The following is a 24461-nucleotide window of genomic DNA, read 5'->3' as shown; positions in this document are numbered from 1 at the left end:
GATGGTTTCGATAGCTAGTTTTGACAATGCTTTGGGTCCGATCTTAAATATCATGTTCCGATCTTGGCTGACCGTGTGGAACGTCAAATTGAGCTTCGAATATTGACTTTTACCCAATTACAGATTTATCGACTTCGGCCTACCGTTTCAAAAGCTAGATCGAACATCAAGCTCAGTTTTACCCCTATACAGATAGTCCCTTCATTTTTCGGAGACTCGGTGGTTAGAAATGATATGAGCTCTCGATTCTTACTTCGATCAATCATGACGTAAGCGACAAATATAAGGGACAAAAAGTAATTGAACGTCCCGTCGGTCTAGTCTTCAAAGCATTAAATGTGTGTCAGTTAACGGTCGGCCATCTTGGGATGTGAATCGTCGTGATGTGAAACTTCATTTGGGAAAACTGTAAATACCCTTCAATCTATTCATTAGAATCTTTTCCATTCCAACTCTTGTTCTTGCGTTTCAAGAAAACTTCATCATCCCCATCTTCTGGTTTTCTGGATTTAAGCTTAAGAACTTCCTTCCTTGTTAGTTCTTTGAAATTTCTTCATAAGTTACCTGCTTGTTGCAACTCCTACTTTACCAACATCTTCTTCTCTCCTCTATTTAAAAGAAATGGCAAAGACTTCAAAATCTATTTCTAAAAAAGAAACCCCCTCTTTCTCGAAACCATCTGAAATATTTCGTCTGCTGCTACTGAGAAACCAACACTGGAACCCCCTTTAAAGTCGTATGTCCCTTCGGGGTGCCCAACCGGGGCCGACTTCAAGATCAAGAAAACCCCCTTGGTAACGGGTCGGTGCGAGCCGGTCTCGAGATACATATGTGTTATTACTGCGAGCATCCTCGATAAGGTCAAAGAGGACTGCAACTGGAAAGATAAACTCGTAGTGGTCCCTACTTCCGAAGAATCAATCACCACCTACGTGGAAGGTTTTTTAAGTGTTTACACTTACCCTTTCACGCTGGGTCCTTTAGATCCATTTATCATAGCCTTTTGCAAAAGGTATGAAGTGACGATCGGGCAGATCTATCCTTCATTTTGGTGGATTGTTATTCTGCTTCATTTCTTTGTGAGAAAGCTCGGGGAGTGTCCATTTACCATCGACCACCTCATGCGCTTGTATAGCCCTCGACTTTACCGAGGGGGATTAATCAATCTCGCATGTCGAGCTACTAAGGCCTTATTCTCGAGCATCAATGAGGATTGGGACCGAAGCTGGTTAGCCGATTCATTCGAGTGAGGACCTAGGACTTAATACCGGCTGCGAATATGCCATTTCCTGAAAAATGGAACATGAAACGTAAGTATAACTTCAAGATTTATTTTATTGCTTTTATTTTCCCTCCCTTCTCGTCGATGTTATGTGATGATACCGTTGTTGCCCAGATACCGGATGTCGTTCCTCGACTCAAGGAGTGGGTCGAGGGTATTGCAACATAGAGACCTTATTTTGAGCGCTTGTGGCGTGAGATCTCGAAGGGCCGATGGGAGGCCCGTAACCATGGTGAGAATTTTTCTCTAGATTATATTTGATCTTACTTTCACATCTTTGATCTCTAAATCATTTTACTTTCTTTTTGCAGGTTTATCAAAAGATGTCGAAATGACGCCTCCATCAGGCGATGGCGACATATACGCCGATCCCATGATCCGAAGCAGGATAAAGAGAAAAAAAGAAGAAAAGCTCCAAGTTCCTCGAGCCCTGAAAAGAAGAGACCGAGGAAGCGGCTAGTGCGCAAACCTAAGAATGTCAGCGCCCGAGAACTTTCATCAGACTCACTCCATCGGTTGAGGGATGAGTCCAAAGAAGAAGAATATTCTGAATTGGTTGCCCGCATGAGAAGTGATTTAGAACTGCCTCAATCCATGGAGGTCGTAGAGGAAGCAGTGGCTGAAGTCTCCAAACCAGGGAGGGTCGAGACCATTTTGCCCCAAGCTAGGGAGGTCAAAAAAAAGATTGTGACCGGTACTTGTCGGTCAGAAGATAATGTGCCTAAGGAGGCGCTTGGCGTGATCGATCTCTTTGGGTCGCCTTCGTTTACCAATTCTATGATAAATGAGTCTCGGACGTTGAAAGGTAACCTCAGCAAAGAGGCCCAAGGAGCAGTCAATTCTTTTCACAATTTCTTCGATGGACTGGATTCTACTGCTTCGGAGGATGTCAGCGGGTTAGGTGACTTACCGGTACCAAAGAAGATATCGTCCTCGGGAGTTGGCGGGTCTTCTTCAAGCCCAAAATTAGTGAATTAGTTCCCAGCTCTGAGTGTTGGTCCTACTCGGAGACGAGCAATATTTATGCATATTCTGGAGGACGCCCGGGTTTTCTCTGCCCCGGTGGGGATTGCATGTTACCTTTAGTACTTGGTGACCGAAGAGGATCAATCTAGAATGAATGAGGTGGAAGCGCCATGCCTGTTCAACGAAGCTCAACAGGTGCTGAATCGGGTAATTTCGAATATCCCTTTATTATGTACTTAAATTTAATCATGAATAATCGTAACATTTTCCTTTGTGCTTGCAGGCCTTGATGCTTCATCACGAGGCCTTTCTCCGATATCGGGAGGAGTTCAAGCGTCAGGAGGCCGAGACTCGAGAGCTTGTTGAGAAGAAGTATGCTTACAAGCTTCTTAGCGAGAAGCTCCAGGCCGAGTTAGAAGCGGCTCGGAAGGAGCATGTCGATCTGGTCGAGCAGGTAAGACGAATAATTGAACTTAGTGATGATGATTCAGACACATTAGCTAATGATCCGAACCATAGGTTCAAAAGATACTTGACCAGATCGAGTAGCTCCAGGTGGAGGTAGATACGGTGAAGGCTGAGGCCGAAGAATGGAAGAAAAATATGGACCGCCTGGCCTCGGAAAAAGAGACTGCCCAGGCGCAGTTGGCTTCGGCTAAGGTTCAGTTCGAGCTATAAAGGAGAAATACTTGGTGCAGGTCAGTACGATCGAAGGACTCCAATATCGATTAAACTCGGTTGTTACTGGTCAACAGAACCTGGCCAAGGAGCTTGAGGCGGCCAAGTTAGAGGTCGTTGTGGCCAAGACCAAGGCCGATGATAAAGTGGTCCAGTTCAAGGCTGACATCGAGGCCATTCAGGAACAAGCGAGAAACATGGTGATATATGCGAGGTGGCAATCCCAAAGGGAGGCTCTCGAGGGAGTTCATGCTTAGAATTTTAACATATTGGCTGAAATCGAGAATGTCAAGATATGCGAAGCCAAGGCTTGGAAGATGGATTATCCCAAGGAGGATTCCGAGAGGTCTAAAGAGTCTGGTGGGCTCGATGGTGGCGAAGACCCCGTAATTGATGATGTAGCCCCCAATGAAGATTAGGCCATTTAGGATCTTTTTGCTTTTTATACTATCTTTTTGTTGAGGCCTTTTGGCCTTTGTAAAAAATATGTATCGGGGCTATTCAACTCTTGTAATTTTTTTTTGATATATATATATATATATATATATATATATATATATAAGGCTTTTTCCTTTCATCACTTTTGAAATTTTCCTTTGCTTTTTTATTTGTCTTCGCAATGGTTGAAATGCCTTAGCATGAAATAATTAGGTTATGTTCGAAGGTTCGAACAAACCTTGCCTTTAACGTTAGTTTGTGTTAAGGCATTGTAGGGATTTGGTGTTACCAAAAACTTTTTTCGCAAAATAATTTAGGTTTATAGCTTGGTGACGGTAGCCTTTAGAACCGGTTATAAGAATATTTCGAAGGCCTTGTTGTTTTACGAGTCTAGGACGTATCCGAGCCGTGTTAATATGGCCGTAGCCTTTTTAGTTCAGGCAATACCAAATAATCTTCATGCTTTCGACTTTTATCAACTCGGATCGGCCTTGGCCTTTTAATTCGGGCAATGCCAAATAAACTTCATGCTCTCGGGTATTATTAACTCGGAACAGCCTTAGCCTTTTAATTCAGGCAATGCCAAATAAGTATCATGCCCTCGAGTTTAATTCAGGCTATTGTCATTACTGTCATCGGTTCGTAGCCGGCCTTCAATTCTAAGTTAGCATGATTTACTTTGTTGCCTCATTAAAAACCTTGCCGGAAAACCCATTTGGGACAAAGCCGGTTTAAGGGAAAAAGAGTGCAACGCGTGCTTTCAGACCTAGGATCTCGTATCATCCCTTGTTGGTCACCTGCAAGTGTTAGTTTGAAATGTAAAATAAAATAAAGAACGGTGTTGCACCTTAGCAGTAATATCGCTTTAAGTGAGTTATGTTCTAGTTGGTCAGCAATTGTTCGCCGTTCATTGTTTCTAGCTTACGGGATCGTTTTCCGGTGATTTCAATAATTTGGTACAGTCCTTCCCAGTTTGGCCCCAATTTACCTTCATTCGGGTTTTGGGTGTTCAGTGTAACTTTTCTTAGTACTAAGTCCCCGGTATTGAAATATCGAAAGTTAGCCCTTCGATTATAATATCTCTCGATCCACTATTTTTGGGCGGCCAACCGGACAAGGGTGATTTTGCGCCTTTCATCTAATAGTTCCAGGCTCATACTCATAGCCTCGTCGTTCGATTCCTTTGTTGCATGTCAGAATCTAATGCTCGGTTCTCCGACCTCGACCGGTATTAAAGCTTCGGTGCCATAAACCAAATAAAACAATGTGGACCCGGTACTGGACTTCGAGGTTGTACGGTACGCCCAAAGGACCTCAGGTAGCATTTCCTTCCATTTTTCTTTGGCATCGTTCAACCTCTTTCTGAGGTTTTGGATTATGGTTTTATTGGTGGATTCTGCTTGTTTGTTCCCACTAGGGTAGTAAGGAGTGGATAAGATCCTTTTGATCTTATGGTCTTCAAGATACTTGCTTACTTTGCTGCCAATAAACTGTTTTCCGTTATCGCACACAATCTCGGCCGGTATTTCGAATCCACATATAATGTGGTCCTAGATAAAATCGATGACTTCTTTTTGTCACGACCCAAAAATCACCAGTCGTGATGGCATCTAACTCGACCCGCTAGGTAAGCCAACTAACAGTCAATACAATTCAATTGAAATTTGTAGAAAAATAAGAAGAATTATCTAAACTTTTACAAATTAACCCAAGAACTAGCAGTACAAATCATGAACTTATAGGACTTAGAATTTACAAAGCTGATACAAAAAAATTACACGATCGGTTTGCAAGCTACATAAACAGATTAACAAAATCTAAAGCCACCAAGGACAAGTGGCAGCTATATTCGGAATGTACGAACATCTTTAGGGTCAGCTCCCGACATCACCAGCAGCTCCGCTCTAAAAGTCTGCACGCAAGGTGCAGAAGTGTAGTACGAGTACAACCTACCCTATTTACCTAGTAAGTATTTTGTCTAACCTCGTCGAAGTAGTGACGAGGCTTTTTAGTAAAAAGATGCTCACTATTAAAAATATGTACCGGAATTTCGCAATAGAACTATACTACAGTATAACATGATAGAGTACACCAAATGAATATACAAAACAATAACAGAGTACTAGAAAAGATCACAATTCAATAGTTTCCAATATCTCGACCATCCTTTCCTTAGAGTGAAACCCAATGAACCACAATAATCACCTCAAAACTTTCATAGTTTGAGAGAAACACTCAAGATATCAAATACAACGGCACGGCAACACCCTTTGTGCATTTATCTCCTCCACACCAAATATGCGTAAAACAGTACCAACCGAAGGGCGGAAATACCGATAACAGAAATGACAAAGTAGGAACTACGCAAGTAGTAATAATGAATGAGAATGTACATAAGGACATTAGTAACAGACTAGGCGGAAGGCATAAATGTCATGACAACAATTAGGAAAAGGAATGTAACTTCAACTAACTAGCATTGTGGGGGCATGAAGATAGATATAACAAACAAGAAAGAGGACACATGATCTTTATAAGTTAACAAGTAGAGACATGAATGACTAACATGGAATAAGACCTGTACCTAAGTGCAACAAAACAGATATGTCATGGATGCAACTATAATAGCAGGAAGTAGGCATGATATTTAAAAGTTAAGCAAGTAGAAGTCATGGGCAACATAACAACAATTTAGATAGAGAATAAAGACAGAACAATGACGACAAGTCATAACCGTAAGTACAACAGTAACAATTTAAGGTAAGGACATGAGGATATCTGCAGGAAAAGGATATCACAATATAATGCATGTCCCTCGTCCTCACTTGCACGGAAACGCCCTTCGTGCCATGAACTCGCAATAACACAAAAATATGATAATATAAATGCAATGGCATGGCATCACCCTTCGTGCTTTTACTCACATAACATGGAACGACATCACCCTTCGTGCTTTTACTCACAAATAATATGGCACGACATCAACCTTCATGCTTTTACTCTTAGATAATATGGCACGACATCACCCCTCATGCTTTTACTCTCAAATAATATGGCACGACATCACCCTTCATGCTTTTACTCTCAAATAATATGGCACGACATCACCTTTCGTGCTTTACACTCTCCCTCACATGATAATGTATGAACAATGGCATGGCATCACCCTTCGTGCTTTACACTCTTCCTTACCAAGCATATGTATATCAATGACAAACAAGGCAGGAAGCATAAATAACGTCAAGGAGAGTATTTAAACGAATATTCCAAATGAATCCCAATCACAACTTCCCAAGCCGACAATAGTTCAATAAACCCGCAAGAACCTTATTATTCAAGTATTCCAACAAATCTCACAAATGATCTACAACACAAGTGTAAAATCTAGTATCTCAAGAATATCGGTCGTAGCAATGTATTAATGATTATGCATAATGATAACCGAGTTAAACACATCAATGTAATCTCAGAATTCCATTAAATTTGATCAAGTCATAATGAACTAAGTCTTAGTTTCCAACATCTAATACTATATTCTTAGTATCTATGAATCAAGTAAGGCATGAAGCAAGAAGATCACGTGAATGTACAAGACACAATTCATAATATAATTTACCCTCGAGCATGGTTAACTCTGGCACATGCATATATGCTCGTCACCTCATAGATGTATCACCCCTACATGTAAAAAACAATGTCAAATAGTAGGAAAAATTCCCTCAACAAAGTTAGGCAAGACACTTACCTCAATTCGGCTAATTCAATACTCAATTTAGCTTTTTCCTTTACAAGATTCACCTCTGCTCGGCTCAATCTAGCCAAAGACGACTTAAATACATCACACAATGCAAGGGAAAACAATTTTAATTAATAAAGTTGTGATTTTTATTCAATTTCTAAAAAGTCAACAAAAGTCAACTCTCGGGGTCAGCCCGGTCAAAACCCGAGTCTAAGGATAGGTCTTGGCTACCCATAGCCTCACGAGTCCAAATATTTATTTTGTTTCCAAATCCGAGTCATATTCGACTCTCAAATCCCAAATTTTTATTTTTCAAAATTTTAACAAAATTCCCAATTTCCCCCTAGATTTCTCATGAATTTGATGTTAAATCTTGTGTAAAATCATGAAATGTAGTTGAGAATTGATTAGAGGCACTTACTCAATGATTTGATATGACAATCCCTTCACAAAATCGCCTCCCATCGAAGCTAGGGTTCAAAATATATCAAAATGAAGCTAAGTCTCGAAATTCTCAGCATTTAGCAGGTTGCAGATATCATATTTGCGACAGGGGATTCGCAAATGCGACCCCGCAAATGCGAACAAAGTATCGCAATTGCGAACTGGAGACTTTCCTACTAAGGCCGCATTTGCGACCAAAAGCTTCGCAAATGCAAAAAAGGGGGCCATCGCAAATGCGAGATATTCTTCGCAAAAGCGAACTCCAGCCCAACAGCCCAGGTTCGCAAATGCAAGGCTGCTTCGCAAATGCGATAGCCGCATTTGCAACAAAAACATCGCAAATGCGATTAAACCAGAACCAACACTCAAAACTTTAACAAAAATAATCTGAAACAAATCCGAAGCTCACCCGAGCCCCCGAGGCCCCAAACCAAAACACCCACACAAGTCTAAAAATATCACACGAACTCGCTTGAGCGATAAAAACATCAAAATAACCTCTAGAATCACGAATTGGTCGCCAAAACACATGAAGATCAAAGGAAACTTTAAGAACTTCAAGAATCGCAACCAAGCGTCCGAACCATATCAAATCAACTCCAAATGGCGTCAAATTTTGCAGACAAGTTCCATGTGATGAAACGAACATACTCGGGACTTCAACTAATGCATAACAACCTCGAAATGCCGAATCGCACCTAAAGTCAAAATCAATGAACTTTGGAACTTCAACTTCTACAACCGATGCCGAAACCTATCAAAACACGTCCGATTGACCTCAAATTTTGCACACACATCACATTTGACATTATGGACCTATTCTAACTTCCGGAATAGAAATTTGATCCCGATATCAAAAAGTTCACTCCCGGTCAAACTTCTCAAAAATCCAACTTTTACCATTTCAAGACTAATTCGACTACGGACCTCCAACTAACAATCCGGACGTGCTCCTAAGTCCAAAATACCCAACGGAGTTAATGGAACTCACAAAATTCCATTCCGAGATCCAATACTAAAAGGTAAAACTTGGTTAGCTCTTCCAACTCAAGGCTTAAATCTTGAAGTCCATTCTTCCAAATCAATTTCCAACAACTTAAAAACCAACACTGACGATTTATGCAAATCATAATACTTCATGCGGAGATACTCGACCTCTCAAACTATCGAGAAAAGCGCAATTGCTCAAAATGACCAGTTGGGTCGTTACATCCTCCACCACTTAAAATATATGTTCGTCTTTGAACGTCCCAAAAGTCATTCCAAAGCTTTCAAACCAAGGTGTAACTTTACTATGCAAATATCCGGGGATGATCCCACATCACCATAGTCCATATAAGCCTGCCAACGCAACATAACTTGAGATCCTTACTTCAACTTTGGTCCTTAACCTTAGAACCCAATCTCCAACATCCAAAATTCGTTACAAGCCCCGAATCTCACATCTACACACTGTATAAACCTGAACAACTGTATTAGGTCATAACCATAACCCCAAGATGAAATCGCATAATACGCCCCATCACTCAGACACTCACATCAGTGACTTTTAACCACCATTACTGCCTAACAACAAACCCGGTGCCGGTAGCAAACCTCGTATCGATTAGAGCCTCGTTCAAAACCTGCATACCCTGCCGGTGATGAAATAAACACGCATAACCTCTTAACTACTCATCTGATCAAGAAGCCAAGAAACTCACTCGTCCGACCAGGGCCATTGCCCAAATACTTAGAAAAATATGGTATTATTCTCCCAAACCTTCCTCGTCCCAATACAATAGTGCAAATCTCAAGTCTAGAAACCTCATCTCAACCAATACAAGCAGCCCCACCGACAGGTATCAACAATAATCATATGGAACCCCACACAACAGAGTCCCGAACAACAAGTAATAATTCAGATATAACATGTAACAATAAGAGAGTTAAATAAGAAGACTACTAAACAAGTTAAGCAGACAGGTTTAGCATTTTCCATATGAACTATTTTCAACAAAGTGAAAGCAAAAATACACGAAGTAAACATCAGGAGTTACATTTCATCACAGTACCGTTGCGGCGTGCAACCCGATCCCATAATATTAGTCCACATAGGGTATCCCTCGAGCCATAATACTCGGGCTCACTAATCACATGTGCGTCAGTATCAAGCACAATAGAGTGCACAAAATATAACTATGGGAAAAATTATTAATAACACAAAATACTGAGAAGGACACGCACAACTATGGTGCAATAAGCAAATCAACATCACGAAGGCCATCTCGCCCATAGCGCCATGAGGCCTAAATTGAATTACAATATGCGTACGAAGAACCATGTAACCCTCTCAACCCGTCATAGCATAAGAGAGGACACATAACACAGACCAAGGTGCGAATAACATCTATTCCGCCCGACGATATTCTACGCAAAAGCGAACTCCAGTCCAGCAGCCCAGGTTCACAAATGCGAGGCTGCATCGCAAATACGATAGCTGCATTTGCGACAAAAACATCGCAAATGCGATTAAACTAGAACCAACACTCAAAACCTTAACAAATACAATCTGAAACCAATCCAAAACTCACTCGAGGCCCCAAACCAAAAACCTACACAAGTCTAAAAACATCACACGAACTCGCACGAGCTATCAAAACATCAAAATAACCTCTAGAATCATGAAGCGGACGCCAAAATGCATTAAGATCAAAGGAAACTTCAAGAACATCTAAAATCGCAACCAAGCGTCCGAACCATATCAAATCAATTCCAAATGATGATAAAATTTGCAGACAAGTTCCATGTGACGAAATGAACCTACTCGGGACTTCAAATCATGCATAACAACCTCGAAACGATGAATCACACCTTAAGTCAAAATCAATGAACTTTGGAACTTCAGCTTCTACAACCGATGCCGAAACCTATCAAAACACGTTCGATTGACCTCAAAATTTGCACACACGTCACATCTGACATTACAGACCTATTCAAACTTTGAGAATCAGAATCCGACCCCGATATCAAAAAGTCCACTCCCGGTCAAACATCCCAAAACTCCAACTTTCGCCATTTTAAGGCTAATTCGACTACAGACCTCCAACTAACAATCCGGACGCGATCTTAAGTCCAAAATCACCCAACTGAGCTAACAAAACTCACGAAATTCTATTCCGAGATCCAATACTAAAAGGTCAAACTTGGTCAACTCTTCTAACTCAAGGCTTAAATCTTGAAGTTCATTCTTCCAAATCAATTCCGGATAACTTGAAAACCAACACCGATGATTTACGCAAATCATAATACATTATGCAAAGTTACTTGAGCCCTCAAACTACCGAAAAAAGTGTAATTGCTCAAAATGACCAGTCGAGTCGTTACACTTTTTCTCTGACCTTTTCATATGCATGTGCTTCCACCCATTTAGAAAAATAGTCAGTCATTAATAAAATAAATTGAGCCATACTGGGTGCCCGTGGAAGGGAGCCAACGATGTCCATCCCCCATTTCATGAACGACCATGGTGATAAGACTGAATGTAGCGACTCTCCTGCTCGATGAATCATCGAAGCATGCCTTTGACATCCATCGCATTTTCGAATGAACTCCTTTGCGTCTTTTTCCATATCGGTCTAGTAGTAACCGACTCTGATTATTTTTTGAACTAGTGATTCGGCACCTGAATGATTTCCACAGGTACCTTCATGGATTTCCCTCAAAATATATTCGATGTCTCCCGATACCAAACATATCGCGATCGGGCCATCGAACATTCTTCTGACTATGGTTCCATCCTCAGACAAATTAAATCGGGCTGGCTTTGTTCGTAGGGCCCTCGATTATTTTAGGTTCAAGGGCAGTTTTCCACTCTTGAGATATTCCACATACTTATTCCTCTAGTCCCAAGTTAGGCTCGTTGAGTTGATCTCGGCGTGTTCCACCACCGATCTTATAAGCTGTTCAATTTCTCCCGAGTTGATCTCGTCGTCTTCGACCGACGATCCCAAGTTAGCGAGGGCATCAACTTTGTTGTTTTGATCCCGAGGCATATGTTGCAAAGTCCATTCTTTGAACCGAGGTAATGTCGCCTGTAACTTGTCCAAGTATCTCTGCTTTCGTTCTTCCCTGACCTCGAATGTCCTATTAACTTGGTTTACCACAAGGAGTGAGCCGCACTTGGATTCGATCACCTATGCCCCCAAGATTTTGGCTAATTCAAGGTCGGTAATCATGGCCTCATATTCGGCCTCATTGTTAGTCAATTCCATAATCTTAATAGATTGCCTAATTATTTTACCTGTTAGTGGCTTTAGTATGATGCCAAGACCGAACCCTTTTGAGTTTGAAGCGTCGTCCATAAATAGGGTCCAGATTCCCGGAAGTCCCTGAGTTAATCAATAACTCTCTTTCGACCTCGGGTATTAAGGTCAACATAAAGTCAGCCACAAAATCTGCCAAAATTTGGGTCTTAATGGCGGTTCAGGGTCGGTACTCAATATCATAACCACTTACTTCCACGATCCATTTGGCCAATTGGCCCGAGAGTTCGGGCTTATGCATCACGTTCCTTAACAGGTAAGTTGTTACGACACATATGGGGTGCCATTGGAAGTATGGTTTTAGTTTCATGGAGGCACTTAGCAAGGCGAGCGCCAATTTTTCTAGGTGAGGGTACCTAGTTTTGGCCTCACCTAAGGTCCTACTAACATAATAAATTGGAAATTGTGTACCTCGTTCCTCCCGAACTAGGACTCCACTTACCGCTATCTCCGAGACCACCAAGTACAAGTACAATTGTTCGTCTGTCTTTGGTGTGTGAAGCAACGGTGGGCTCGATAAGTACCTTTTTAGCTCCTTCAAAGCTCGTTGGTATTCCAGAGTCCATGAAAAGTTATTCTTCTTTTTCAATAGTAGGAAGAATCAGTGGCTTTTATCAGACAGCCTCGAAATAAATCGCCCGAGGGAGGCTATGCTCCCGGTTAGCCTTTGCACGGCCTTTACGTTGTCCACGAATGTGATATCTTCGATGGCTTTGATCTTATAGGGGTTGATCTTGATTCTTCGGTTGGATACCATGAACCCAAGAAATTTACCTGATCCAACTCCGAACGCGCACTTTTCCAGGTTCAGTTTCATATTGTACTTCTTCAATATGCTGAAGGTTTTCTGCAAATGTTTTAAATGGTCCTCTGCTCGCAGAGACTTAACCAACATATCGTCAATGTAAACCTTTATCGATTTTCCTATTTTTTCCTCAAACATCCGATTTACTAGGCGTTGATAGGTGTCATCGACATTTTTGAATCTGAATGGCATCACGTTATAACATTATGTGTAGTATTTAGTGATGAAGGAGGTTTTTTCCAGATCACTGGGGTCCATCCGTATTTGGTTGTACCCGGAATAGGAGTCGAAAAAATTGAGGATCTCGTGGCCGGCCGTGGCATTGATCATACAGTCGATGTTGGGAAAAGGAAAAGAGTCTTTGGGGCATGCCTTATTCAAATCTTTGTAATCTACACACATTCTTATTTTATTCTATTTTTAGGGACTACCACTACGTTTTCTAACTAATCCGGGTATTTAACCTCCCGAATGGACCCTATTTTAAGGAGTTTATATACCTTTTCCTTGATGAAAGCATGTTTGACCTCGGACTGGGGCCTCCTCTTTTACTTGACCCGATTGATTTTCGGGTCCAGGCTTAGCTTGTGAGTGATTATCCTCGATGGGATCCCTATCATATCGAGATGGGACCAAGCGAAACAATTTATGTTAGCTACAAGAAATTGAATAAGTATTTTCCTGGGCTCAGGAGTTAACCTCGTTCCTAGGTATACCTTCCAATCGGGCAGATGCTCGACCAATATATCCTGTTCCAGCTCTTCGACCGTTAATTTGGTTGCGTCAGAGTCATCAGGGATTATAAATGATCAGGAAACCCCATAATCATCGTCTTCATAAGTCCCTGGCTTATCCGATTGGGTTGGTGTCAGTGACTGCTATTTGGCATCTTGGTTTGCGCCAGAATTCGGTTCCTTCTATTTTGCGAGTATGGATATTGGGATCACTTCTTCGACTGCAAATATAACTTTTGCGGCCGGTTGTTTCCCATAGATTGTCTTAATCCCCTCCGGAGTTGGGAATTTTAACACTTGGTGAAGAGTTGAGGACACTGCCCTCATGTTGTAGATCCATGGCCTTTCGAGAAGGGCGTTGTACCTCATGTCTCCTTCGATCACATAAAACTTGGCCTCTCATATGGTTCCAGTGATATTGACTGATAACGTTGATGAGTGATGATTTTACCACTCATTCTAGTCTCTTTTCTTTAGATTTTGTGTCCTTTAATTATAATATGAGGTCGTTTATGGTGTGTATTATTAGATTTTCAGGTAAATGATGCCATGAAGTGATTTGAATTCAATTTAAGTGGAATTGAGCAAAAAGAGTGAAAAAAATGCAAAACTCTTCAGTGATTCTGCATCTGCGGAACACTGCTCGCTTGTGCGACCTCGCAGATGCGAGGAAATGGTCGCATTTGAGAAAGAAGGTCTGGAAGGCAAGAATCGCATCTGCGATATGATCAACGCATCTGCGGAAGCGCACATGCGCTTGAATACCACATTTGTGTTGGCGCATCTGCGAGTGTAAGTCCGCTTCTGCGGAATTAGTGCCTCATTGATTACTGCTTCTGCGTTAGGCTATCCGCACCTGCGTGGATTCTTCCGCATGTGCGGTCAACAGGCTTTAGACCTGGGCAGACTTGGAAATTCACATCTCCTCAATTCCAAACCCACAAATACACGACCTAGCAGATCATTTGCAAATCTTTGGCTTATTTTTTAGTCTCTTAAACTAGAGAAGACATGTTTTGGATCTAGGGTTCTTGCACACATACTTGGGCTTGAAGATTTGAAGCTTTTGGTTGAGAATTTCTTACTCATTTATGCTCATATCTTCATTTCCTTGCTTTGTATTGAATATTTAAGTGTAGTATTTTTTTTTCAACACTTGAATCTTATTTATGGGAATATTCATATTTAAAGTGTGGATTAAATATCTTGTTGTGCTTATGTATTGAACGATTTTTATTTATTATGAAGTGAGTTATTGTTTCTTTAATTATTCTTGTTCTTTAATGTTTCCAAAGGGATTATCTAACCCTAGGACTCGCCCATTAACTTCGAATTAATTTTGGAAAAGATTATTTGGGGTTGGAAAAGATTAATTAATAAGAACTTGAGGCTTTAACCCTCACTTTATTGATTCTACCTAGGGATAGAATTGAACTACTTGTACCCGTATCCGGGCAGGCTTAATCTTTTAATTGTTTTAAGAATAATTCAATTAGGAAGTATTTTTATTCTTCGGAAGCAGCTAATATAGAATTATTACCCGATGCTAATTAACATAAACTCGCTCATATTTGTAAAATCGTGAAATACATTGGATCGTTACTTGAGTGTAAATTCCGATGCATCCATGCTTGTAGCCATTGATCATTTTACTTGCTCTCTAGGTTAGTTTATATTTTTGCATTTAGCTATAATATTTTCTCAACAACCATTCTAAGTGTTTGGCACTGCATAATAACAACAACAACAACAACCCAATATAATCTCACTAGTGGGGTCTGGGGAGGGTAGTGTGTACGCAGACCTTACACTACCATTACATTCCAACCATTACTCATCACAAAAAGAAGAATCATCATAGCAGGGACCTTACAATTTTGAGACCTCTCTTACATTCCTAATCGCCTACATATTGTTCTCTGTGGGATTCGACCCGACTCATAGTTGGATAAATTATATTGCATGCGACCGTGTCCATTTACTTTTTAGTAGTGGATTTGAACGTCATAAAAAATTGACGCCATTGCCGGGGAACAATTTGGCGCAATTTAGGTTGCTTGAGAAGTAAGCGTAAGTGCTTTGGTCCAAACTTGTGAATATTTTTGTAATTATTTTCTTATCCTTGTTTATCTTCCTATTTGTTTTCTTGTTTACTTTCTTAGTTTTTTTTTATAAAAAAAATGGCATCATATAATGAAAATTGGTCGGATGGTAGTTGTTCATACTTTAATGACCCTTGTCCTTATTGTGGAGGACCACACTCATGAAAAAATTATTTAAATTCTCCCGGGGTGGATTGTGCGCACAATCTCAAACCCATGAGTGGAGTATTTGTGATAAGTGTAGTCGCCAAAATGGTCATTGGGATAATTGTGCTTATTCGTCCTTTCCTTCCTCAAGCCCCTGCTATGATGATTCTTCTTTTTGTGATAAAAATTATAGGGATGTGAAAGTGGAAGAAATTGAGCACGGTCAAAATGGAGAGTTTAAGCTCATGTTAGAATGCCTACTTGAAGGAGAAAACAAAGAGCAAAATGCATTGGAGGAGATTTTGGAAAATAGTCTCCAAAATGATTTGGTGCTTGAAAGGTTGAACTTACAAATGGGAGAAATGCTTGAAGATTTAGAGGTCCAAAAATCCTCGAAAGTGAATGATAGCCAAGAACCTTACTTGGAGGTTGAAGCCAAAAATCCTTCTTTGGCACTTGATCAAAACCAAGAAGAACTCTCAAATGCTCAAAATGAGAGGATGATGCTCATGTTGGAGGCCATTCTTCAAAATGAGAAGAAGCAAAGCTTGGCACTCGAGGACTTAAAACAAGCACTAACTCAAAATGATGATGATATACACACCTTGGAAAATCAAATGAAAATATTGGTTGAGGCTCACTATGCCCACCAATTTGAGAGTGTGGAAAGAGATCAAGAAGAGTCCGACATCGAGGAAGAAAGTGAGCTTTATTTTGAGGAATAAAAAATTGAACATCCGCAAATCGACTCCATGCTTGTTAGTGATACCAAGAAAAATATGAAATTAGAGTCAACCGGTGTAATTAAAAACATGGTTGAAAGTGACTCTATTCCGGGGGAAAAAGAGGATGTCAAAATCCGAGAAGAATTGCAATTTGGAGGTTTGATGTCACATTCCAAGCATTTTTCAACATTGAAATTGTGTGGTAATATGGGAATTGAACTACACGAGTCAATGAGGGATTGCGAGGAGGAAAGGAAAAGGCCATACATCTTACAATTTGAGGGAACAAGAAGGCAAAATGACATTCTTGCATGAAAGCCAAGAAACGCAAAATGAAAAAATTAAAGTTTGGCTTGATCATCAACTTACCACCCCCACCGCTCGTGGTTACAAGCTTGATTCCAAGTTAGGTGCCCAATTCATATCGTCCAAGTGGCGAAAAAGTTGTAAAGTTGATTCGCGTCGTGCCACGACATTAAATGCGGCGCTTGGTAGGAGGCAACCTATCGATTTTCAAAAATTTTAGTCGTTTTTGAAATTTTCTTTTTAAGAATAGTTTAGGATATTATTTTTGACTTATCTGTCAAGTTTCAGAATTTTTGGAGTTGGATTGAGGAGTTTGAGGTGTTGGAGTGCACAAAAACAGTGGCTGAAAAATCTGTACATCAATCATCTGGTGTAACCGCATTTGTTGAACATTCACCGCAGATGCGGCCTTGCAAAAGTGCCTAAAGAATCACAGTTGCGGTGTTAAGTCGCAGAAGTGGTTTGGCAGCCGCAGAAGCGCTCCCGCAGATGTGCAAGCCGCAGAAGCGGTCCAACGGGTAAATGTTAAAACCCTTCATTAGGTGAGATTCTAATTTTCTTTAATTCTCACAACTCCCTATCCTCTCTCACGCTACTACTCTTTACTTCACCAACTGCTCACATTTGAGTTCTCACACACAAGACACACACGTATGGTTCTTAGTCCCCTCATCTACTCATCTCTTCTACTTCTCTTTTCTTCTTTTTCTTCTTCTTCATCTCATCTATTCTACAGTCATGTTTTCAATTTTTTTTTTTATTTTATTTTATCACTGTTAGTTTTAGGAGTGAGAAAAAATGGTTGAGAGTGTCTGTGTGTGTGCTGCTAATGATGAAACAAATTGTTGGAAAGTCTGAGTACCAAATTAAATTAAAAAAGCATATCATCCTCTCTACTTGTCATGTGTTTGACAAATTGTCTAAAAGACAATTGCTAGCTAAGTACCACAAAATCAGGTTTAATGGAATCATCGGTTCATGTAGTGCACCAATTTAGAAGTCTTGACTATAAATTATGTGCTAAAAATATTGTTTGAGAAGTTAAAGAGTCGAAAATTCTGGGCTTTGGAACCCTTTGATAAACACCGTAGAAGCGGATAAAAACTCGCAGAAGCGGGGCCACACCTGCGATGGTCTTTTTGCAGGTGCAAAAACTGGGCAGAATTCCCAATTCCAGTAGCTTTGCATCTGGAGCTTCCCGGGCCCGTTCTACTCGATTCTTTGGCCTAATTGCTTTGTTTTAAATTTCCTAACATGATTCTACTGCCCGACTAACATTGTTTTGATTTTTTGAAGGTAATTTGAGCTAAAATGGACTCGAACATGAACAAAAATGCCTTGCTTGATCATGAAATTGAGGAGGAAGCTGTGGATGAACAATTTGACTAGTCATGCTTCATGTCGGCTGATTGTCACCACCGATATTATGACAACCTCCTCACCAAAAAGATAGTGCTTGAAAAGGGGATCGCCGAGGAGAAATTGGCCGAGCTACTCCCATAATTCTATGGACATCTTCACGCCTCCGATTGGTCGTGCTTCATGCCAACTCCGTGCAAAGCCAATAAGGAGTGGGTTCGTGAATTTTATGCTAATCTTAAGCGTACAAACTCCACCGACCTACAACTCACCATAAGGGGTAAGACAGTGAGGTTTGGGACTGAGCAGATTAATAACATACTCGGGATTCCTGACCATCCACTCGAGTCGGTGCTAGAAAAATATCATTGCAACAACGCAGAATGGCTTGTGTGTAAACTCTATCCCGCAAGCATGAGAGCAAAATGAGCTAACAAGATAAGGGGTTTGAAGTCGAACGACTTCATAGCTGAAGCTAAAATATGGCTCTACATCCTATGCAACAGGGTATCACCCTGTGGAAATGTTTCAGATATATCATACACTAGAGCCTTGATCATTGCATTCCTTCTTGATGGCATTCCTGTGAATGTTGGTCATTATATCCTGCGGGAGCTGAGAGAGTACTTGCACGACGACAACCAAGGGTTGATGTTTCCTTCACTGATCACAAAGTTGTGTAGGCAGGCAGAGGTTGAGGTGCGTAGCACCGATCATTGGTTGCCGGCCGACAAACCCTTTCATCCGTTGAGAGTAACGGGTGAGGGTAGTGCAGTCAAGAGCAAGAAGAGGAAAGTCACCATTGTTGGCAGATCAGAGTCATCCTCATAGGCAGCAGTGCCTGAGGGACCATTTGGGATGTTGAACTCGCAGCTTGGCATCATCCGTGACTTAGTGTCAAAGCTCCCCAGTGGACCCTCACACCCCAGCCTGGCTTGAGTACTTCACCAGGGAAGACATGAAGACCTACTTAGATGCACAAAAAAAGCAGGCAGAGTCTTAGGAGAAAATAACAGCATCTGTTGGCAGACTCGAGGCATCCTATGGCAACTTGGCCAAGGCACATGTAGATCTTCAGTCGGACTTCGAAAAGGAGAAAGCGAGAAACAAGAAGAAGGGCAAGTTTATGATCAAAATGTGGAGAGGCATCAAAGCCATATTCCAATGGGGGCAGCCGAAAAGGAAGATACATGTTGTTGATGGTAAGGATAGCGAGGAGTACTCTTTCATGTCGAGTGCTGCTGATGATACTGATGATGATGAGGCCGAGAGTTCTCAACAGCAATGATTAGCCCTTCTCCTGTAGTCTGCTAGTCTGATGCAGCCCTCATGGAGACCCTCAAACTAATCTTATTTTATTTTGATATTGTGCAGTGAGGACACTGCAATATTTTTAGTTAGTGGTGGCTTTAAGGAGTATACTTTATTCGTACATTGATGCTATATATGTGCCCTTTCCGGGTTTATGTTGTGGTATGGATATTGTGAACCCTTGCCAGGCTTGTTTTAGTAGTGCTTATCACGTGCTCTTGCCGAGCGTAGTTGTGATTGGTTGTACATTTGCAAGATTAGTCACTTTTGCTATTCTATTTTATTTTTCTTTCTTTACTTATTTTCTTTAGTAGTTTTTAGTTTATGTTATTTTTGTTCATTTAGTATTAGTTTCTTTAAGTAGTTTTTGTTATTTTATTTTATTTTATTTTATTTCTTTAGCATTTATTTTATCTTCTTTAGTAGTTTTAGTTTATATTTTAATTCTTTAGTAATATTTCCTTGGATTTTCTTTATGCTGCAGTTCTTTTCCGAGGAACATTTTTGTGTTGAACCGGGTGACTTTTTCCTATGATGGATGCGTAATGACTTTCTTAAGGGAATTAGTCTTATTTTGTTATGTGGAGACTTTTGAATTATTTGGTACTAATAAAATTAGTCTCTTGTATATGAAGTGTGAATTAAGAATACCCCTCCGAATTTTGGTTTTAAATTGAAAAAGTAAGTTGCATGGGAAAGAATAATTTATGTAATAACTTTTTGGCTCTTTTGGTGACTCTTTGCCCACTAGTTGGTATGATATTGCTCTAGATGCTCTTATTAAGAAGTGAAATTGATCTGTCTTGATTAGTTGATATTCCATGTGTGTTAGTTTTTGTTATAAATAATTCTTGTGTTTACTTCTATCATCTAGAACTTGCCCGGTTGGTCTTTCAATGCTAATGTTAATTTTGTTTGGTTGGAGGGATGACCTTAGGCATTCTTTGTGATCTTTGAAAAAGCCTCTTTAGCCTTTCAAGCCTACCATTGCATAAATATTATTACTAGTTTACCCCATTTGAGCCTTTAACTTTTTTTTGGCCACCTCATTACAAACCTTTACCCTTTTGTAAAATACTTCCCTCTTTTAAACTCGTCCCTCCTTGAATATTGAGAATGAGGCTAAAATCTTAAGTTGAGGGTGTTGGTGTCAAGTTGGAAATTGGTAAGGTTGTACATTGAGTATAGAAATATATACCTCAAAGTGCTCATATGAAATTACTCAAGCTCCAAAAGACAATAGTTAAAATAAAATAAAATTGAGAAACATATGTATATATATAAATATGGAGTCTTGAGAAAATTAGATAGGTACTTTAAGGTGGTTCTATATTGGTAGCTAGATGCCGATAAGGGCTATGTGGTTTAAAAATAAGCAAAGTGCAAAAAGAAAGACAAATGTGAGTAGTGTTCAAGGAGGGTGTAGTCACTTGTATCCCAAATGCTGTCCGACCCTTCCCTAAACCTACATTACAAGCTTAAAAGTCCTTATGAGATCTCCAACCGAATGTTCTTGAATAGGCGGCGAATTAAAATAAGGGTAAGCTTATAGCATGATATTTTATAACACTTGAAATTCTTTGTGAGAGTGAGTGTCTTTGTGCATTTGTCCCTTGTGTTATTATAAATATGGTAATTTTGGGACTTTATTTCTTGTGAGGGCACATGGATTAGGATGGATTGGTGACATTGATAGATTCCGAATTGAGTAAATTGAGCATATGTAGTAGACTATTGCTTTTGAGTTACTTTTTGAGGCTTGGTTGTTGTCACTTGGTTATTTTGAAAACCCATTGCATTCTTGAAGTTGTTTTTAAATGAGGGAGTTATTTGGTTGAGATTCACATGCTTGAGACTAATTATTAGTACCAACCAAATCCACAAGTATGGTGCTTAATCGGAGAATGTGATTTGTGAATGATAGTAATCCTACTTGTTATTTGAATGGTAGAACCTCATTGAATATTTGGTGTTGATTTGCTTGAGGACAAGCAAAAGCTTTAAGTTGGGGGTGTTGATAAGTGATGATTTTACCACTCATTCTAGTCTATTTTCTTTAGATTTTGTATCCTTTAATTATAATATGAGGTCGTTTATGGTGTGTATTGTTAGATTTTCAGGTAAATGATGCCATGAAGTGATTTGAATTCAATTGAAGCGGAATTGAACAAAAAGAGTGAAAAAAATGCCAAACTCTTCAGTGATTCCGCATCTGCAGAACACTGCCCGCTTCTACTATCTCGCAGATGCGAGGAAATGGCCGCATTTGCGGAAGAAGGCCTGGAAGGCAGGAATCGCATCTGCGATATGATCAACGCATCTGCGGAAGCACACATGCGCTTGAAGACCGCATATGCGTTGGCACATCTGCGAGTGTAAGTCCACTTCTGCGGAATTAGTGCTTCTCATTGATTGCTGCTTCTGCGTTAGGCTATCCGCACCTGCGTGGATTCTTCTGCGGGTGCGATCAACGGGCTTCAGACCAGGGTAGACCTGGAAATTCACATATCCTCAATTCCAAAACCATAAATACACGACCTAGTAGATCTTTTGCAAATCTTTGGCTTATTTTTCAGTCTCTTAGACTAGTGAAGACAAGTTTTGGAGCTAGGATTCTTGCACACACACTTGGGCTTGAAGATTTGAAGCTTTTGGTTGAGAACTTCTTACTCATTTATGCTCATTTCTTCATTTCTTTGCTTTGTATTGAATATTTAAGTGTGTAGTATTTTTTTTCAACACTTGAATCTTGTTTATGGGAATATTCATATTTAAAGTGTGGATTAAATATTTTGTTGTGCTTATGTATTGAACGATTTTTATTTATTATGAATTGAGTTATTGTTTCTTTAATTATTCTTGTTCTTTAATGTTTCCAAAGGGATTCACTAACCCTAGGACTCGCCCATTAACTTCGAATTAATTTTGGGAAAGATTATTTGGGGTTGGAAAATATTAATTAACAAGAACATGAGGCTTTAACCCTTACTTTATAGATTCTACCTAGGGATAGGATTGAACTACTTATAGCTGTATTCGGGTGTGCTTAATCTCTTAATTATTTTAGGGATAATTCAATTAGGAAGTCTTGTTAGTCTTCGAAAGAAGCTAATATAGAATTATTACTCGAGGCTAATTAACATAAACTCGCTCATATTTATAAAATCGTGAAATACATTGGATCGTTACTTGAGTATAAATTCTGATGCATCCATGCTTGTAGCCATTGATCATTTTACTCGCTTTCTAGTTTAGTTTACATTTTCGCATTTAGCTATAATATTTTTTCAACAACCATTCTAAGTGTTTGGCATTGCATAATAAGTGATAATTCACTTACATTCCTAATCGCCTACATATTGTTCTCTTTGGTTGGGTAAATTTTATTGAATACGACCGTGTCCATTTACTTTTTAGTAGTGGATTTGGACGTCATCAAACGTTATATCCCCCTTAGTGGTTTCACATGCCATGTTGAACCCGTTTAGAATTCGGACTGCATGCACGATTTTGTCACGTAGACCGAGTTGTTCCACGACCCTCGACCGAATAATGTTGGCCGAGTTACCTGGATCAATCAACACACATTTAATTCGAGTTTTACTTATGAGTACATATATTACCAGTGCATCATTATGAGGCTGTATGATCCCTTCCGCATCCTCGTTACTGAAAGATAAAATTCCTTCAGGTACGTAGTCTCGAGTTCGTTTCTCCCGAGTAATGGATACTTTGGTGCATTTCAACATCGGCCCTTGTGGGATATCGTCTCCACCGATGATCATATTTTTGATGTGTTGAGGTTCAGTATCTTCTTGTTATGTCTATTTGTTAGAATCCCTGTTCCTAAAGTGGTTCTTGACTCGGTCGCTCAAGAATTCTCGAAGTTGCCCATTGTTGAATAAACGGGCTTCTTCTTCTCTCAACTGTCGACAATTTTCCGTTCTATGACCGTGAGTGCCATGATATTTGCATATCTGGTTAGGGTCCCTTTGAGATGGATCATATTGTAGTGGTCGAGGCCATTTGGTATCATTGATGCACCCGATAGTTGATACGATGGCGGCAACATCGACATTAAACTTGTATTCCAATAGCCTAGGCGCTTCTTTAGGCCCGATGGACCCGTCGAAGCTGTTTTTGGTCATGAGCCCCCGGTTGCTTCGACCTTGATCATTTCTCCTTTTGTTTCTTACGGGGTTCCTCCAGGACCCACTTCTCCTCTGATCTCCATTATATGGTAGATATTGATCCATGTTTGATCTTGGTTCACGATCGATGTCTCTCTTAACTCTGTCGAGGGTTCTGACGGGATAAACAGACTCCGAGGGGCCCTGAGTTGGTCATCTTTGACTCTGATTTTTTATTGATACCGGTTATGTACATCTGCCCAGGTAACGACAGGGTATTCTATCATATTCTGCTTCAGTTGGTGTAAAGACATTGAGCTCCGAATATTGAGTCCTTGAGTGAAAGCTTGAACAACCCAATCATCAGCGGCTGGCGGCATATCCATTCGTTCCATTTGGAAATGAGACATGAATTCTCTGAGCATCTCATTATCCTTCTAATTAACTTTGAAAATATCCGATTTCCTGGTTTCGACCTTGATGGCACCAGCATGTGCTTTTACGAAGCAGTCTGCAAGCATAGCAAATGAATCAATAGAATTAGGAGGTAAGTTATGATACCATGTCATAGCTCCCTTTGACATGGTCTCTTCAAATTTTTTCAGTAGAACAGACTCGATCTCGTCATCTTCCAAGTCGTTACCTTTGATGGCACATATGTAAGAGGTTACATGCTCGTTTGGATCGTTCGTTCCGTTATATTTAGGTATTTTGGGCATAAGGAATTTCTTGGGGATTGGCTTTGGAGCCGCGCTCAGAGGAAAAGGTTTTTGTACGAACTTCCTGGAATCCAGTCCTTTCAATATCGGAGGTGCTCCTAGGATTTGATCTACTCTGGAATTGTAGGTTTTTACCTTTTTGTTGTTCGCTTCGATTTTCTTTTCCCCTGATTTTATCCGCTTTGTCAGCTCCTCGAGCATATTTATAATCTCGGGGTCAATACCCGATTCTTGTTCATTTGACCTTACTATGACCGGTTTATTTCTGTGGG

The 24461-nt window shown here is 40.2% G+C and overlaps 1 protein-coding gene across 1 annotated transcript; it reads left to right on the top strand.

Annotated features, from left to right (window-relative positions):
- Positions 1-1296: 1296 nt before the first annotated feature.
- LOC138904414 (uncharacterized) lies at positions 1297-19317 on the top strand. The gene is made up of 8 exons (XM_070192912.1): positions 1297-1310; positions 1594-2170; positions 2369-2443; positions 2532-2702; positions 3004-3140; positions 15833-16150; positions 18536-18847; positions 19059-19317. Exons 1-8 carry the CDS (start codon positions 1297-1299, stop codon positions 19315-19317), a joined length of 1863 nt encoding a protein of 620 aa, XP_070049013.1.
- The last annotated feature ends 5144 nt before the right edge of the window (positions 19318-24461 follow it).

This window comes from Nicotiana tomentosiformis, chromosome 2, assembly GCF_000390325.3.
Source record: "Nicotiana tomentosiformis chromosome 2, ASM39032v3, whole genome shotgun sequence".
Taxonomy (NCBI): Eukaryota; Viridiplantae; Streptophyta; class Magnoliopsida; order Solanales; family Solanaceae; genus Nicotiana; species Nicotiana tomentosiformis.
This window is presented reverse-complemented; position numbering and strand designations above follow the sequence as displayed.

What these genes read in the sequence shown, in the direction of transcription:
- LOC138904414 (XM_070192912.1), top strand. An exon ending in ATTCTACTGCTTCGGAGGAT is followed by an intron (nt 2,171 to 2,368) that starts GTCAGCGGGTTA and finishes TGTTACCTTTAG; the next exon opens with TACTTGGTGACCGAAGAGGA. An exon ending in TGTTCAACGAAGCTCAACAG is followed by an intron (nt 2,444 to 2,531) that starts GTGCTGAATCGG and finishes TTGTGCTTGCAG; the next exon opens with GCCTTGATGCTTCATCACGA.